A 15,410-nucleotide genomic window follows, 5' to 3' on the forward strand; every position below is an offset into this window, starting at 1 on the left:
TCAGTTGCCAAAAAACTAGAAACTTTTCAGTTTTTCAAATAAACCTCCAAAATGTAGAAGAAAACTAAAGGGTTTAATTTTTGTCAGGATTTTTTGGAGGTCTGGGGGAAAATACAAGTCCCAGCTAGCTGTCGGCTGATACACCAAAGTCATCGTTAATTAATACAAGACAAAATGGAAGCCCAGCTAAAGGAATCAACAACCTCCTTCCAAACAGCCATCTTTCCGAGACACCACCCCTTTTGAAAAGGTCTGATTAGATAGGCCAACAAACTCCGGGCTTGGCTACCCCATGCATTCGTGCACGCCAGCTGGGGTATAAGTTCTAATGCACACCGGTGTGTCGTGATCTAACTGTCCGTGTGGACCCTGCTGGCACACTAAATGTTCCCTAATGCATGTGGATGTAGCACTGGGAAATGGGACTATGTCAGCATGAGCTAGGGAACTTTCAATGCACTCCAGGAGGGTTCACACGGACAGTCAGTGCGCAACAAGTTGATGTGCACTAGAGTTTACCCCCAGCTGGTTCACACTCATGCACCTCAGACTCCACTGGAGCAGCTGGGGAAGTGAGTGCAGGAACTGAGGGTCCTTCACTGAGTCATTTCAGGCGGCGTGTCGGAGTGGAATGTATGGGAGGTGACCGGAAGAGCATCCTGCACTCCGGCTGGTATAACAGAGCAGCCTCCAGGCTACTCCAGCCTGCGCCAGGGCTGGGGCAGAGAATCAGGGAGTATTAACCAATTCCTTGATAGTGCCCGACTCTGCATGCAGCAGAGAAGCCGACAGTTCTGCTCGATGAGGCATAAACCTTAGCTGGGCCGGCAGGAGCTGTGCTAAACCTGCCTCAGCTGCGAGTCACTTTTCGCATAGTTTACTCGCTACGGCCTTGTGGCCTTGTAACAGGCCGAGGGCCAGACTCCTTAGGCCCTGAAGTGTAAGAAGGAAACTGATGTCAGGGGGCTGGCAGTGAAGGGCTGGTGCTTCTCCGCAAGATTACAATTCTAGCAACATCTGTTTTCCATGTCCCCCGGGCAGGACTCCAGGCTTATAACAACATAGGCATATATCTGTCTCCATGCGGTACAAGGGATTTGCCTCCCCCAGCACGCTGATGGCCGGTGGTTGTCAGCAAGGCTTCGGAGAGGTACTTTCTGCTGGGTCCTGGCAACTCCGCACACCTCGCCTCTAGGGAGAAACTGCAGGCCGCATGGCAAACAGACCAGTCATTGTTTTTGCCTGTCAAATGAAGCCGTAAAGTTTGGCCGGGCTCAGTAAACGTTCATGGCTTTGCTGGTTTTATAAGAGCATCCTTTTCTCTCCGGCGGCGTTCCGCAGCCCACGGCCGCTGAGCCTGAGGGTTGCAGACAGTATTATTATAACCCCTACCACGTGGGTGGCAACAGAAACATCTGCAGGCTGACGGACACGTACGGCACTAAATAAGCTAAGAAAAATAAATGGCCAAAAGGGAACTCGCCCCACCCACCTCAAGTTGTCCGGAGCGTGACTGCTCCGCAGCCAGCTCTTTGGAGTTTGGAGACAGCCTGTCTTTCATGAGGGAAGGGGGCCGCGCCCCGCCTCCCTCAGGCAGCTGGCCCCACGGTTGTAAAGAGTCACACTCGCTCACCGAGGAAGTTTAAACGCAACAGCCCGAAACCAAATCCTGCTCCTTTCTGCAGCGGCAGAGCAGGAGCGCGGCACTCACGCGACAGAGCTTCTGCATCTGTGTGCGCCCAGGAGTGGCTAAATCAGTGGTCCCCAAAATGTTTACCCTGTGCCCCCCCATTATCCCTGTCCACACCCCCTGCTTCCCCCTCCCCCCCAGTCTGGAGGCCACAGCTGGGCCTGGAGCAGAGCTCAGGAAAGAGTGGGGCTGGATGACACTCCCTCCCTGCCCCCCATGGGGGTCTAACCCCAGGCCTGGTCACGCCCCTCCCAAATGATCCTCCGCGACCCCATAGGGGCACGCTTCCTGTGTGCCATGGGGCCCAGCTCCATGGGGGCTCTGGGGATGGCTATGCACAGTGGTTCTTTGGGGGCAGGAATGGAGAATATGCTATTATGTGGCTCCACCCTTCCTTCCCCACGCCATAGAGAGGGGCTGCTAGGGCTGCAGTGACTACTCCAGTTCTTGGGTGGAAGTATTCGCTGCAGCGTGGTGTGAAGGCTGCCATCTTGATCGAGACCCCATGTTTGCAACAGGAACCTCCATGGCTGCAAGCACCAGCTGCTGGAGCTTAAGAGCCAAGGCTCCCCAGCGAGACTCACATCCCCTGCAGGTCAGAGACAGAGAGGATCTCCCGCACGCGCACCAGTGGGTTAGTGTGGCTTGGCTTCCTAGGAGGAAAGATTCCTCCCTCCTTTCCCTCCTGCATTCTGCAAGCGCGCAGCCAAACGAGATGGGCACTGGGGAGACGATTTAGACCAAAGTGCATACGGACAGTCCAGTGCCTCTGACCTCTTTCTGGGTGTGAACCCTAGATATACCCTAGATCCATGATATGCGCTTGCATGGCTGAAGCGGGGGTTCATTGCTGCATGGGGCGCAGTCACACCCACACAGGACATCCATGCACGATTGCAATGTGCACTCGCCAAAAGAAAAGGCGGCCGGTGGAGCTGCTCTAAAGCATGCGTGGAAATTAATGGGAGAGGAAACTGACTGGTACAGAAGCAGATCGCTTTGAGCAGCAGCCCCTGTTAACCCGATGGCTCAGGATCTCTTGGAGAATGTTCGATGTTCCTTTTCCTCCTCGCTTCTCTCTCCTTTGCTCTGTGTGTCTCTCTCCTGATCATTTTCTTTAAAATCCTGTTGCCCTCCTTGGACATTTCCTTTCATTCTTATTCCACAGACACAAAACAGACTAGGCTTGCTGGGTTTTGAAGCTGTTGGTGAGGTTAGGCTGGGATTTGCCATGTGGCCAAATCTCATTGAAAGTCAACGGAAGCTGGGCGCCAAACTCCCTCTGAAAAAATCGCAGCCCTAGTGTGGGAGAAAGGTGTCACATCGATGGCTTTGCAGGGTGCCGTTCTCCGTCTGTCCATGGCACAGGTATTAGCAACCCTCACCTTACTGCCCGGCTTCCATCGGCACCAGGGCCGGTCAGTCACCACCAGCCCTTGCCCTCTGTGCTGAGACTCCAGGTATTAATTAGTGCCGGGCATAGACGTGGGCCCTATAATGGAGATACCCGTTCAGCCCTGGTGTAACCCACACCCACTCTGTGAGGCAGGCGCGCTGTTCCCCCTTAGCGGTGGCCAGGCCATAAAGAGAGGTTGAGCCTGCTACGGCCTGGGCTAACGCAGCTGGTTCTTTCCCCGGAGGTTGTAGCTCCTCATGCATTTAGAGCCAGAAGTCCCAGCTTCAATCCCCTCAGCTGACAGCCTGCAACGGAGCAACTCTGGGAAGCGGGTGTAACCCCTACTGATGCCAACTTAGAGCAGGGCTGAATTTGTTCCTTAGACTCATTTCAGACTGACCAGTAACAACTTTTGGTCCCCACCAACCTAAGTTCATTCACACTCGTGACTGACGGGCTGAAGGTTTTGTAGACCATTACTGAGCCCCCAAACCATCTGATCTCCTTCTAAGCCTCTCACACATGGTTATTTTATACAGCAACTCAGTGGCACCCAGAGGATGCCCCAACATGGGAGGAATTCTCAGGGGACCATTATGCTGGCTTTAGAGCTGCTATGAGCTTCCCGAGTCATGCGAAGCTGCTGGAGCAGGGCTGAGGTTCTGACCCTACATCAACCATTGACAGTACCATGACCCACGCGTCATTCTTGATATCTAAGGGGCTGTTATGGCCCCACTTCTATAGTATCTGAGTGCCTCAGAATCCTCGATGACTTTGTCTTCACAACAAACGAGATGGAAAAATACTATTATCCCCATTTCAGGGATAGGAAACTGAGGCAGAGAGTGGCTAACAGCCATATTCAGCCACTTCTCAAGCATGTGGGACAGCATGGGAGAAAGCAGAAAGGTGCTTGACTGAAAATGTAACAAGTGAGCAGTGGAGGCTGGCATCATGATCGGGTGATTAGAGGCAGGAGTAAGGAATTTCAGTAAGGAATGAGGGATGACAGATAGGTGGAGACAGGTCACGTTGGCCCTGAAGATGAGCAGTTTATGGCTGATGCAATAGAGAATGGGGAGCCAGCTGAGGAATGCAAAGAGAGGGATGACATGGTCAAAGTAATGGGCTCGAAAAATGACTGTTGGAGCAGCATTCCAAGTGGATATGAGCAGGGCCAGTCTGCATTTGTCAAGGCCAAAGAGAAGGATGTTGCAGTCATCACGATGTGAGCTGAGGGGCTGGCTGAGAGAGTTTTAGCTGTGTGGATGGATAGAAAGGGCTGGATCTTGGATGTTACGCCGAAAGAATCTCCAAGACTTAGACAGCTTGGACGTGAGGACCTAACGAGACGTTCGCGTCGAGGACGACACCCGGTTACAAGCTTGAGTGACAAATGGCATGGCGGTGTTATTCACAGTCAAGAAGGCTTGGGGCAGGGAAGGGGAGCTCAATCTTAAACTCATTTAAAGATCAAGCTGATAGCTAGACATCCACAAGGAGATGCTGGAGAGACAGGCTGAGATTGTAGTTTGGACACAAGACCAGTCTGAAGTAGAGATGTCCAAACATCACCTATATTGCATAGCTATATTTGCACATATTTAGAATTAAAAAAATAAGTCTCACACCCATACTTTTCTATGTTATGCTGTTCCACTTCTGGAATACCAGTGATCTCTTTGAAATACCACCTCTCTTTAGGACAGATTGCTACACGTCATTAATGCCCAAAATACAACGGATTTCCCCTCTCCCCACCCCCCCCCTCCAACCGTTCCTATAAAAGCTGCTAAGAGTAGACAGACTGATCAACAGCTGACTCCAAAATCCTGTGCCCAGCAGACTCTGCAGCGCTGCTGCTCCTGTTTCTGCAACGCGGAGCAACTTGGCAGCTCTGCAGAATAGTTTTGTCCACATTCTCAGAGGTATGTAACCACATAATCACCCTACAAGGCCTTCGGTAGGAATGGAAGCCAGGCAGCATCTGTCCTTCCATGAAATCAAATCCTAGACATGGCTGTCATATAGTGGGTGACATGCCAGCTCAGTCCTCTGCTTTGAGATTCTGGCACCACCCAGGCTTCCAATTTCATTGAGTGCTAGCGGAGCAGATTCCCTGTAAAGAACAATTGCACCTCTCCGGCCAGCATGAAATAAACAGATAACATGCCTTGATATTTGACTCCCTGGACTGAATCAACATCCAGCCAATTGTCTGAGAAACTACAAACTATGCACTTAGTGAGGGAGACAGTAACCCTTCCTAGTGAGAATGAGTTTAACCACAACTATATTAATACCTCACTACTGTGTTAATACTAAAGCTGCTTAGATAGAGGAGTAATCAATGTTAACCAACTTTTTAGCTCGGTTCTCATCTGTGCCATACTGATGTACACTGAGAATCATCTTCATGCTATCTTCTTGAAGTTACACAACTTATGATCCTATGATGATGCTAATGGAATAAGCTGATACTTAAATTCCTGGCCCAATTTTTTCCACTCTAGTACAGTCGCTCAGTTGGGACTTCAGAGGCCAGAATTTCCAGGTGGGCAAATGATTTGTGACAAGCAGCTTATCTGATCACTTTCAACTCTTTTTTTGGTCCATGAACAAATTTCAGTCTTTTCTAGTGTATTGGATATGAATCACAAAGTTCGTCAGTGATTAATTCTTGGTCTGCGGATAATTTGCAAACATATTCTGGTGCATATTCAAACCTCCTGCTAAGTTCCATAAGTCACGTGGCATTGATTTAATTCCTAATTGAATGATAATGGAACTAACCAACAAGTGCACAACTTTGAAACTACAGAGTCCTGCAGCACCTTAAAGACTAACATATTTCTGTGGACATAAGCTTTCGTGGGCAGCAACCAACTTTGTCAGAGCTTCTGCCTGCAGGAATGTGTTAGTCTTTAAGGTGCTGCAGGACTCTCGTTGTTTTTGCTATGCACAGACTAACATGGCTACCCCTCTGGGACTTTGAAACTGCATAATCAAGGGAAAAAAGTCACAGTGGACAAGTCTCACTGCCCTTTGGTTGGCTCTATCTTTTGAAATTTGTTTTGGGTGAATATTTGAACAGTCGAGTTAAAGGGTTGGTCCGCTCCAGGACTTACCCCCCCAGTGTAGACAGCATTAGGTCAATAGGAAAATTCTTCTCTTGAACACTTCTCAGAGAGGTAGATTAATTACAGCAATGGGAGAACCTCCCACTTGCTGAAGTGAGTGTCTACACTGAAGCACTACAGCGGCACATCGGTAGCATGTTAAGTATAGACATAACCTAACAGTCACACTCAGTGAGTATTCACACTAGTAAACTGTGAGCAGAAGAATATCTGAGCAAAGCAAGCACCCAAGGGAAATGAGCACAGTCAAAGTGACAAAGTTTGAATGCATATTAGAGGACTTGTTGTTTTCAGTATTTGCTCAGCTGTAGGTGAATTTAACCTCTGAGCTTGCATGGCATTCCTGTTCCCATTGCATTGCATTCCCAATGCATGCATGGCCATTCCTGTTCCCATTGACTTCAACAGGAGCAGGATCGAACCCCCAGAGGTACCAGGCAAATCATCCATAGTGCAGTCATCTTACCTTTCAGTGAGCTCTTAAAGTTGTAAGCAGGGGTCATTTCCATCTGCGTCAGGTGGTTGAACGCATCCCTTTGAGAAGGCGCCAAGATTGCCTTTAAAAAAACATCCATGTATGTCTCTCAATAAGCAGGAGTGCACAACATTGATCACAAAAGATTACGCAACCAAAAACATTTCTAGCTTTTTTCCTCTCTCAGAGGCCTGCGAGCTGAGAGCAGATTGAAGGAAGTTGTACAAGTGCCAGTAAACAATGTGTGTTACTATAGGGACGTCACGTGACAACCATTCACAGGGAATTGTGGTAGCTACTTTGTACACCGCCAGGGACAAAGCCTTAACAAAAGCTCGTCAAAGTCAACGGGAGTCATTCCCCTGACCACAGTGGGTTTTGGATCAGGCCTTAAATACACATTATACAAGGGAGGAGGCAAGACACCTCCCCACACACCCATTATTAATGGTGCAAAGTCCAGCACTCAAAAGTGAGGAAATGCCAGAATGAAGATTGCCTGTGCAACCTTAATTCAGACCCCTTGTGCGTATGCATGATGATAGTCTTTAATTACACGATCCCATGATATTGTTTCCACCGGGCCCTTGTCTCATTTAGGGCTCTTCCATCAGCCTACGGACTGTCTCTCGGGGAGGTGGCTATACTACAGCAAGTGGAGAACCTCTCCCGTCACAGGAGTGTCCACACTGCAGTGCTACTGCTGTGCTGCTGTAGCATTTTAAGCGTAGACCTAGCCAAGCCAAGGACTCATCACTGTAGGATCTAAGTGCTTCACAAATATTAGCAGGCCCTGAGATGTGAGAGGGTCCCAGAGTTCAGGCTGCAGCCCACGCCTGAATGTCTATACTGCAGTTGACCAGCCCCTTAGCCCGAGCCCAAGCCAGCTGGCACTGGCCAGCCACGGGGGTCTAATTACAGTGTAGACATACCCGGAGCCTGGCTCTGACCCTGGGCTGTGATTGCCTCATTGGGAAGTCCTTGGGGAAGTCCCATAAACCTGCCTGTGCCTGTTTCTCCATCTATAAAATAGATATACTCTACAGAGGCAGTGTGGCTAAGTGGCTAAGGCCCTGGACTGGAAATCAGAGCAGGGACTCCCCACTGTGCCACTGACTGGCTCTATGATGGTGTCCAAGACACTTCACCCGCTGCTCCTTTGTCTATTTAGATTTTAAGCTTCTTGGGCTAGACACTGTCTTTTCACTCTGTGCGTGTACAGCACCGAACACAATGGGGCCCTCATATTGGTTGGGACTGCTAGGTTTTACCATAAAACAAATAATTAATAATAATAGATCTACTTCACTGGCAGGTTGTGAAGCTTAATCCATATTGGTAAACACTTTGAGCTCCTCCAATCAAAGGAATTATGTAATTCACACGTGAAATTAAAAATATTTGGGAGGGGAAAAAGTCTGATCCTTCAGCCAAGCATGCTTTGCACTAAGGCAGTGAAGCTGAATTCACTTGGCCTTAGGGCTTCCCAGGAGCTTTGTTTGGCTCCCATGGGGCTGTCACGTGTATTTCGAGGGGATTTCCACCGCAATCCAGCATTGAGCCACGTTTGCTTATTAGACACCAGAATGAAAAAAACGTGGCGTAGCTAATTTCATGACTCCCAAGGTCACGCTGGCAGTAGATTTTATGGCCTTTCATAATAATAGAAAGGGAGAAAGAGGGGGAGATTTTTTTTTTTTTAAAGGAAGAAAGTCATTTAAAGAACAAATTCTGTTTCTTTTCATCGGTTGTTTGTGACTGGAGGGCTTGAAATCTCCCTTTGGCAGGAGAAGAGAAGGACACTGCTCTTAAATGCTGTAATGGTAACTAAAGACGCCACATTTCTCTTGGTCTATTTTGTGCGTGTGTAGGCTGCGATTCCCAGGGCAACACCACTTCCTGGCCAGCTGATCCAGACCGACAGGTTCTGTGTAGACTCCTAATGAGATTGCTGCCCCGTGGCCCACTTGGTGTGGGGCACTGAAGCTGCCCCACCACTGCAAACTGGCCCTAGAATCCCAGTGACCAGCCTTGGGAGGATTGTACCAGCACAGGGGCAACTTCTGACGGTGAAGAGTTACCATATTGGCTCCTGCTACGCCCCTCACCCTGCTGCTGACAAAAGGAGCGTGACCAGGGCTTCTTTATGGTCCAGAGATCCCCAACTCTGGTATCTCTTAGGGGTAACTGGCATCATTTAGAGCAGTCCTCAGGCTTCTCTAAATCGTGCCACAGGGCCAGAGTGGTGCACGGGTGGCCCAAGACTGGGGGAAGGAGTGCAAAGGGCACCTTTGTCCCCCCTCCTCCCTGTCAGCTATGCTGAATGCTCTAGCTGAAAATCTAGGCCTATGTTGCCAGATTGTGCCAACCCAGGTAAACAGAAGGGGCTGGGAGTGATCTTGCTTCTCGTTGGATGATTAAATTTCACTTCAGTGGACCCAGTTTTTGAACATAAATACATTCATAGGAAGTCCAAGTCCTGGATGCGCAGATGGAGCATAAATGTCCATCCTATGGGCATAAGGGCCAGTTTGCGTTCCCAGAAACAGGATCCAGACATCCTTCTTTTGGTGCCTGCATGGGGAAATTTGGCGTGTTTGTTTGACTGCCGAACAGAATAAGCTCCCCAAGAGGTGCCTTCGGTGCCCTCAGCAGACAGTTTCTGCCATGTGGCCAGGGGGATACCGCTGCAGCAACCTTAGCAACAATCATCCCAGGATCATAGTGACAACCAGCCCCAGGATCTTAAAGGATTGAGCATCGTCTGGTGCCCTTGCATTGCAAATAAGAGGAACAACTGCCCTACCAAGGACGCTCTGGTATTGTCTCACGTCCCCTTGACAGCTGTGCGCCAGATTATCTACTGGTGTCAGTCAGCCTCGTTCCCCTAAAGTCAGGGGCGTTATGCCAGTGGGGTCCCGGTCCATGACGCGGGAATACAAATAATAAAACTATACCCCTTTCTAACAGCAGAGACTCTAGCCCTGTGACCACCTTTATCTGGCCCTAAGTCAAAAACCATATTCACGAGTGCCTTGGAGGCTGCGATAGGCCACGCAGCATGATACACTGGTACATGCACTGATGCTGGTAGAGGTGTGTGGCATGGTACCTTACTACTGTTGTAACTGTCCTCTTCTTTGCCCTGGCATTGGATAGTGCTAGCAGAGGGCACGGCAGGGATCCTAACTTCCTCCTCGCAAAATCTCTCCCATGTGTTAGTCCACTAGCTGGTATCATCTCCCAGGGTTTGCATGACTGCTCGTCTGCAGGAAGCCCCAGTCTTTGTCTATTCCATACAGCTCCCGCTCTAGTTCCCTGCTGCTTCACCCCTGGTGACCTCCTGGACCACAGGTCCTGCCTCTGTCTGGATATATGTCAAGAGAGGCAGCAGTTCACAGCTGGGAGCTGGCATTGTGACATAGGAGGCACTTAGCCTGTTATTACACACGACAGCTGGCTTGAATATATTTGCGTAGTGCAATCCTGCAAGCTAAACAACCTTAGTACTTTTACTGCATTAATAACATGCTCAGAATGATCAGCAATGAAACAATTAACAAAAGTCAATTCTGTAGCTACAAGGGACCCAGGACCCAGACAAGGGAATAATTTTGCACTGACAGCAGGGTGGACCAGCTGACTAACAGGTCTTTTCTAGAACTAAAATCCATTAGCTTGAGTTCCCCCTGGAAGTTCTGTTTAGCTGCTCATGGTCAGCCCCGGGTGAGGTATTTGTTAACGTCGACGTCCGCTTAGGAGCAGCTTGGGTGCGCAAAAATGCTTTTTACACTAAAATGGAGAGAATATTTCACCTGCCGTGAGAAGGGAGGACTTCATGCTGGATGCTGGGTGTGGTTCAGTATATGACTACGCATGAGAAAGAGCCAAACCACATGGGATGCCTGCATTAAGTAATAAATTGCAGCTGACAGCACAAGAGGGCGAGCGGTAGACTGAGAAATCACAATGGCCCAGCTGTGTGCTCCATGCCTCAGCTTTCCCTCCCATGCTGGGTTATGTTCCTTTGAAGTCCAAGCCTCTGAGTAAACTTGATCATCACTGGGGTGGGACCTATCAGTGAACGCCTGCTTCCTGTTCCAGCACACCGAGCTATTTTCTCACTTCCTGCGAGCCCCGCTCCCTCAGCGAGTGACCCAATGGCCTCTGCTTTTTGAGGAAACGAAAAGGAAGCATGAACAAAAATAGGTCTGAAACTAGGGTCCTTGATTTCAAACGGGCAGGCTTTAAAATATGAAGGGAAGTGGACTGGACTGAAGAACTCAAAGATCTGAATGGGGAGGAGGCTTGGAATTAGTTTCTGCAACTTTGATTTAAAGTATCTAGAGCCTGCATCCAGAACAAGGGGGAAAATTCCTAGAGTTGCAGACCAAGTTGGATGAGCAAGCATCTCAAAGAGGTGATTAAAAGAAAGCAGAAAGTTTACAAGGAATGGAAGATGGGAGGCAGCAGCAAGGAAAGCTACCTCTGGGAGATCAGGTAGTGTAAAGACAAAGTGAGAACTGCCAACAACCAAGCAGAGTTGCACCTTGCATGGGAAATTAATACCAATAGTGCAAGGTTCCTTCGGCATGAAAAGAAAAGAAAACATGCAAAGAAGGAGTGGGACCGCTGAGCACTGAGGATGGGGGGGGGAGATTAAAGATAATCTAGGCATGGCGCAATACCTCAACGCATACCTTGCCTTAGTTTTTAATAGGAGTAATGAGGACAGTGGTAGGGTGGATAATGAGAACAAGGATATGGAAGTAGAAATTGCAACATCCAAGGTGGAAGCCAAATTCAAACAGGTCCTCCATTTCAACCTCCTCATCCATGACTTCTTCCTCGGGTTTGAGCCTGGGGTCTGCTGCCATGGAGGTATCCATGGATCCCTTGGTAGTGGAGGTGGGGTCACCTCTGAGGATGGCTTCCCACTCCTTATAGAAGCGGCAGGTCTTTGGCTCTGCACCAGAATGACGGTTTGACTCCCTAGCCTTTTGGTTTGACTCCCACCACAGCTCCGTGATTTTTGCATGGCACTGCAGTGTGTCCCATTCATAGCCCTTCTCCGCCATGCCATGAGAAATCTGACCGTAGGTATCAAAGTTCCTTTGGCTGGAGTGGAGCTGGGACTTCACAGCCTCGTCTCCCCAAATGTCGATCAGATCCAGAAGCTCTGGCGTGCTCCAAGTGGGAGAGTGTTTGGGGCATGGAGTCACCATGGTAAGCCGGGAAGATGCAATGTGAGCTCTCCAACTCGACCAAGCAGGAAGTGGATTTTCAAAAATTCCCGGGACTTTAAAGGGGGAGGGGCAGATTGCTACAGGACAGCAGAGTTCAAACTGATGGCCAGAGCGGTCAGGATGAGCATTGTGGGACACTTCCTGGAGGCCATTTATTGCAACAGAATTAAGTGTGGGAGCTGACGGTTTGATGCTAAAAGTTTGGTGCAAAAAGCCTCTTGTCGAGGTAGTTTTATTTTGTCACAAAATCTGGGTGGTTGGGTCGGCGGGGGAAGGAGGGTAGTTAGTACACCACTACTGTTTTGGCGCAAAAAGCTGACGTTGGTAGTCAAAAGTCGGTAGCATAGAGCAGCCGTGTCTTCTCAGCCCTGCCTTCACTGCATTATTCACTCAAGTGACAACTCGAGTTTTGCCCCTAACCCAACTCCTGGCCCCATAACAAAATCTCTAGTTGACTTAAGTGATGCTTTAAACTCGACTCAGCTGTCTTGTGAAGGCTGGGGTGGGGGTGAAGCTTGAATGCTGCGAAGGATGGAGATCTAGGCCTGGTCTACAGCAGAAAATTAGATTGGTTTCACTTTGTTTCTCAGAGTGTGAAAAATCCACCCCCGCCGAACAGAGTAATTAAGCCAACCTACGTCTTCATGTAGACAGCACTAGGTCGGCAGAAGATTTCTTCTGGCAGCCTAGCTTCTGCCTGTCAGGGAGGTGGATTACCTCTGCTGATGGGAGAACCCCTTGCATCGGCACAGACAGTGTCTTTGCACTGAAGCATTGTAGCAGCACAGCTGTGAGGGGATGCACAGTTCAAGTTACAACTCAACTGCTAAACCTAATCATTCGGCTAATTCAACCACTCTGTGCCGCTCCAGCATTGCTTTGCAGTGCATTCGCTTTCACTCCAGTTCAGGAGTGCACTAACCTGAGCTCCTTGTTGCAGGGAACACAAAGCCTCAGTAATTGTGACTGCAAGACTCGCTTTTACATCAGCACCAGAGACCTGGAAATATACACCCAAAGGGAGTGAGGCGTGCTGGAACTGCCGAGAGGTAGGAATTCAGTGGCATATGGTAAGTAAGAAGGTAGTGCAAGAAGGGAAGGCTATGGATGTGAAGAAGACAGAGAGCAGGGAGAAGATGGCAAATTTCAGCAGTTCCACTTAAGTTCAGATATTTTTTCAGGCTTCTTGAGTCTGGAGAATTAGGCTGGATATCTTGCCAGTACAGGCCATCTCAGGACATGTCTGGGGCTTCCAGTTTCCAGCTAAGATAGGCCATCCTGAAGGAATGTATTTGGGAGGTATTGTGGAGCTTCCACTTCTGATCCTGACCAGAAACAGGAAGCATGAAGGCCAATAAAAAGGAAAGTTTATTATAACTGTCAGTCCTAATAGCTAATTAATAGGAATAGTAAATGAACTGTAAATGAACACAGCGCTTTGGAGCTCCTCCAAACTCACAGAAAAGATTCAGTTTGAATTTTCAGTGAAGTCTGAGGTCAGTTCCTACTTCATCTGCTCCAGAGAACCCAGCTCTGTGTCTCAGAAGTTCCAATGACATTGGAAGGGGGCTATCTGAGAGGAAGGATGGTCCAGTGGTTAGAGCAGATGCCCAGCACTTAGGAGAGCTGAGTTCAGTTCCCTTCTCTCCCAGATCTCCTCTGTGATCTTGGGCAACTCACTCAAGGGGGTGTTTAGAGTCATGGGTAGATTTGCTGCTTCCTTAGCTTGTGCTCCCAGGTGTAAATAGAGCTACTTGCTAGTCAGCTTCAGGCAAGTAAAGGATCACATGGCTGGCCCCCTACAGAGTATAGCAGTACTTGGATGCTATTGAGAGATACTCATATAATAAAGTGGACTTGATCCTTTGCTAAAGCCAGTGATGGAACCTTATGAACTTTCTCAGTTAGCCTCTTAATGCTCTGGGGCTTTGACCTAAGGATGTGGGCCTTGTCACGCCCTAGCCTCAAACTGGTGGCAGTGCTGTAGAATGTAAGACAATACTGAAGCAGAGTTGCAATGCTAGGAACGTAGGGGACTTAGGCACCCACCTCTCCTTGAATTTCAATGGGATTTGGGTGCCAAACTCTTTCGGCTCCTTTGAAAATCCCAGCCTAGATCTTTCTTTACAACATCATCCAAGTTCTCATTAGTTATTGGATGTTTCTGTTTTCCTGAATAGACACTATCGTTACCACTGAGCAATGCAGGCTCCGCCGTTCTCCACCAGGACTTGCTATTGGAAGCGGAGGATCACACTGATCCTCGCTGTAACTCTGTGGACTTCACTGGAGGTTATCCCAGGGATTAATTTAGCCAGGAGGGTGCCAGTTTTCACCCTGGCACTGAAATCCAAGCCATGAGTTGTGATATAATGGTGCCTGTCCTCTCTGGATAGGAAAATTACAGTTTCAGGGAAATTAGAGAGACAAGACGGGTGAGGAAATGTCTTTTATTGGACCAGTTTCTGTTGGAGAGAGAAATGAGCTTTCCAGCTTACACAGAGCTCTGCTTCAGTTGTGGGAAATGAATGTACAGCTAAATACAAGGTGAAACAGATTGTTCAGCATAAGCAGTTAGCACATATTTCAAGGGAGCATTCAAGGTGAAGTGTCCAGTTAATACCTCTCCAGTCATATGAGGGAGGGAAGAAAAGCTGGGGCTGAGGGGTCAGTGGGTTATAGATTGTTGCAATAAGCCATCAATCCACTGGCTCTGTTCAATCCATGATTTTTAGTGTTTAGCAGAGTGATGAATTTAAGCTCCAGGCTCATCTTTTGAAGGTCTTGTGCAGGTTTCCTTTGAGGATGAGAACTGAGAGGTCGGATATCAAATGATCGCTTTGTGACAAGTGTTCGCCCACAGGTGATAAGATTTTGTCTTATAATTTTCCACTGGGAATTCATTCAAGAGCTTAGTGAGTGTCCTGTTTCACCCACATAGTTGCTATAGGGGCATTTTGTGCATTAGATGAGGTACCCCATCTGTTGTGATAGGCATGTGTAGGACTAGGACCCATGGATCTTGAAAGGTGTGGTGTGTTGATCATCATAGCAATGGAGACATGGCTGCAGGTTTTGCATCCATTGTTCTGGTAGGGCCTATTGCAGCTTTGAGCTGGTGTGTCCTGGCCTGTGGGGAGCTTGCATCTGATGATGGGCTAGGAGAGGTTGGGCGGTTGTTTGAAGGCCAGAAGAAGGGGTTCAGGAAAGATTTCTTTAAGGATGGGGTCCCAGTCAAGCGTGGGTTGTGACTGTTTGAGGATACCACACCTGGGTTCCAGTGCAAAGTGATAAGTGACAAGTAGGGGTGTGTAATTGGAGGGGGTTTTATTTCCATATTGAAGCAGGTTTTCTTGGGATATTAGGGGGGCCCATTCCATGATGTGACCTACTTGTCTTGTGCAGTGTCCTTGTTTGGTGAAGGCGGTTTTGTGGGTTCTGGTTTATACCCTAGACCAGT

The 15,410-nt window shown here is 48.7% G+C and overlaps 1 protein-coding gene across 3 annotated transcripts in view; it reads right to left on the bottom strand.

The window, feature by feature from the left end:
- Positions 1 to 15,410, bottom strand: part of CDRT4 (CMT1A duplicated region transcript 4) — a 90,893-nt gene that overhangs the window by 36,933 nt on the left and 38,550 nt on the right. The window contains exons 1-2 of one of the 3 annotated variants that reach the window (XR_010919660.1): positions 9,817 to 9,847; positions 6,696 to 6,786 (exon numbers count right to left, since the gene is read on the bottom strand). Coding sequence is in view for 1 of the 3 variants with exons in the window: in XM_067547863.1 (XP_067403964.1) it covers positions 6,696 to 6,804 (109 nt within the window). In the remaining 2 variants the exon portion in view is untranslated. Of the gene's footprint in view, positions 1 to 6,695; positions 6,805 to 9,816; positions 9,848 to 15,410 lie in introns of those variants that run through there. The other 2 variants (XR_010919659.1, XM_067547863.1) reach the window with 2 other exon arrangements.

The sequence above is a fragment of the Emydura macquarii genome, unplaced genomic scaffold (genome assembly GCF_026122565.2).
Source record: "Emydura macquarii macquarii isolate MOO-44397 ecotype Brisbane River unplaced genomic scaffold, CSIRO-AGI_Emac_v2 contig_1230, whole genome shotgun sequence".
In the NCBI taxonomy this organism is placed as follows: domain Eukaryota; kingdom Metazoa; phylum Chordata; order Testudines; family Chelidae; genus Emydura; species Emydura macquarii.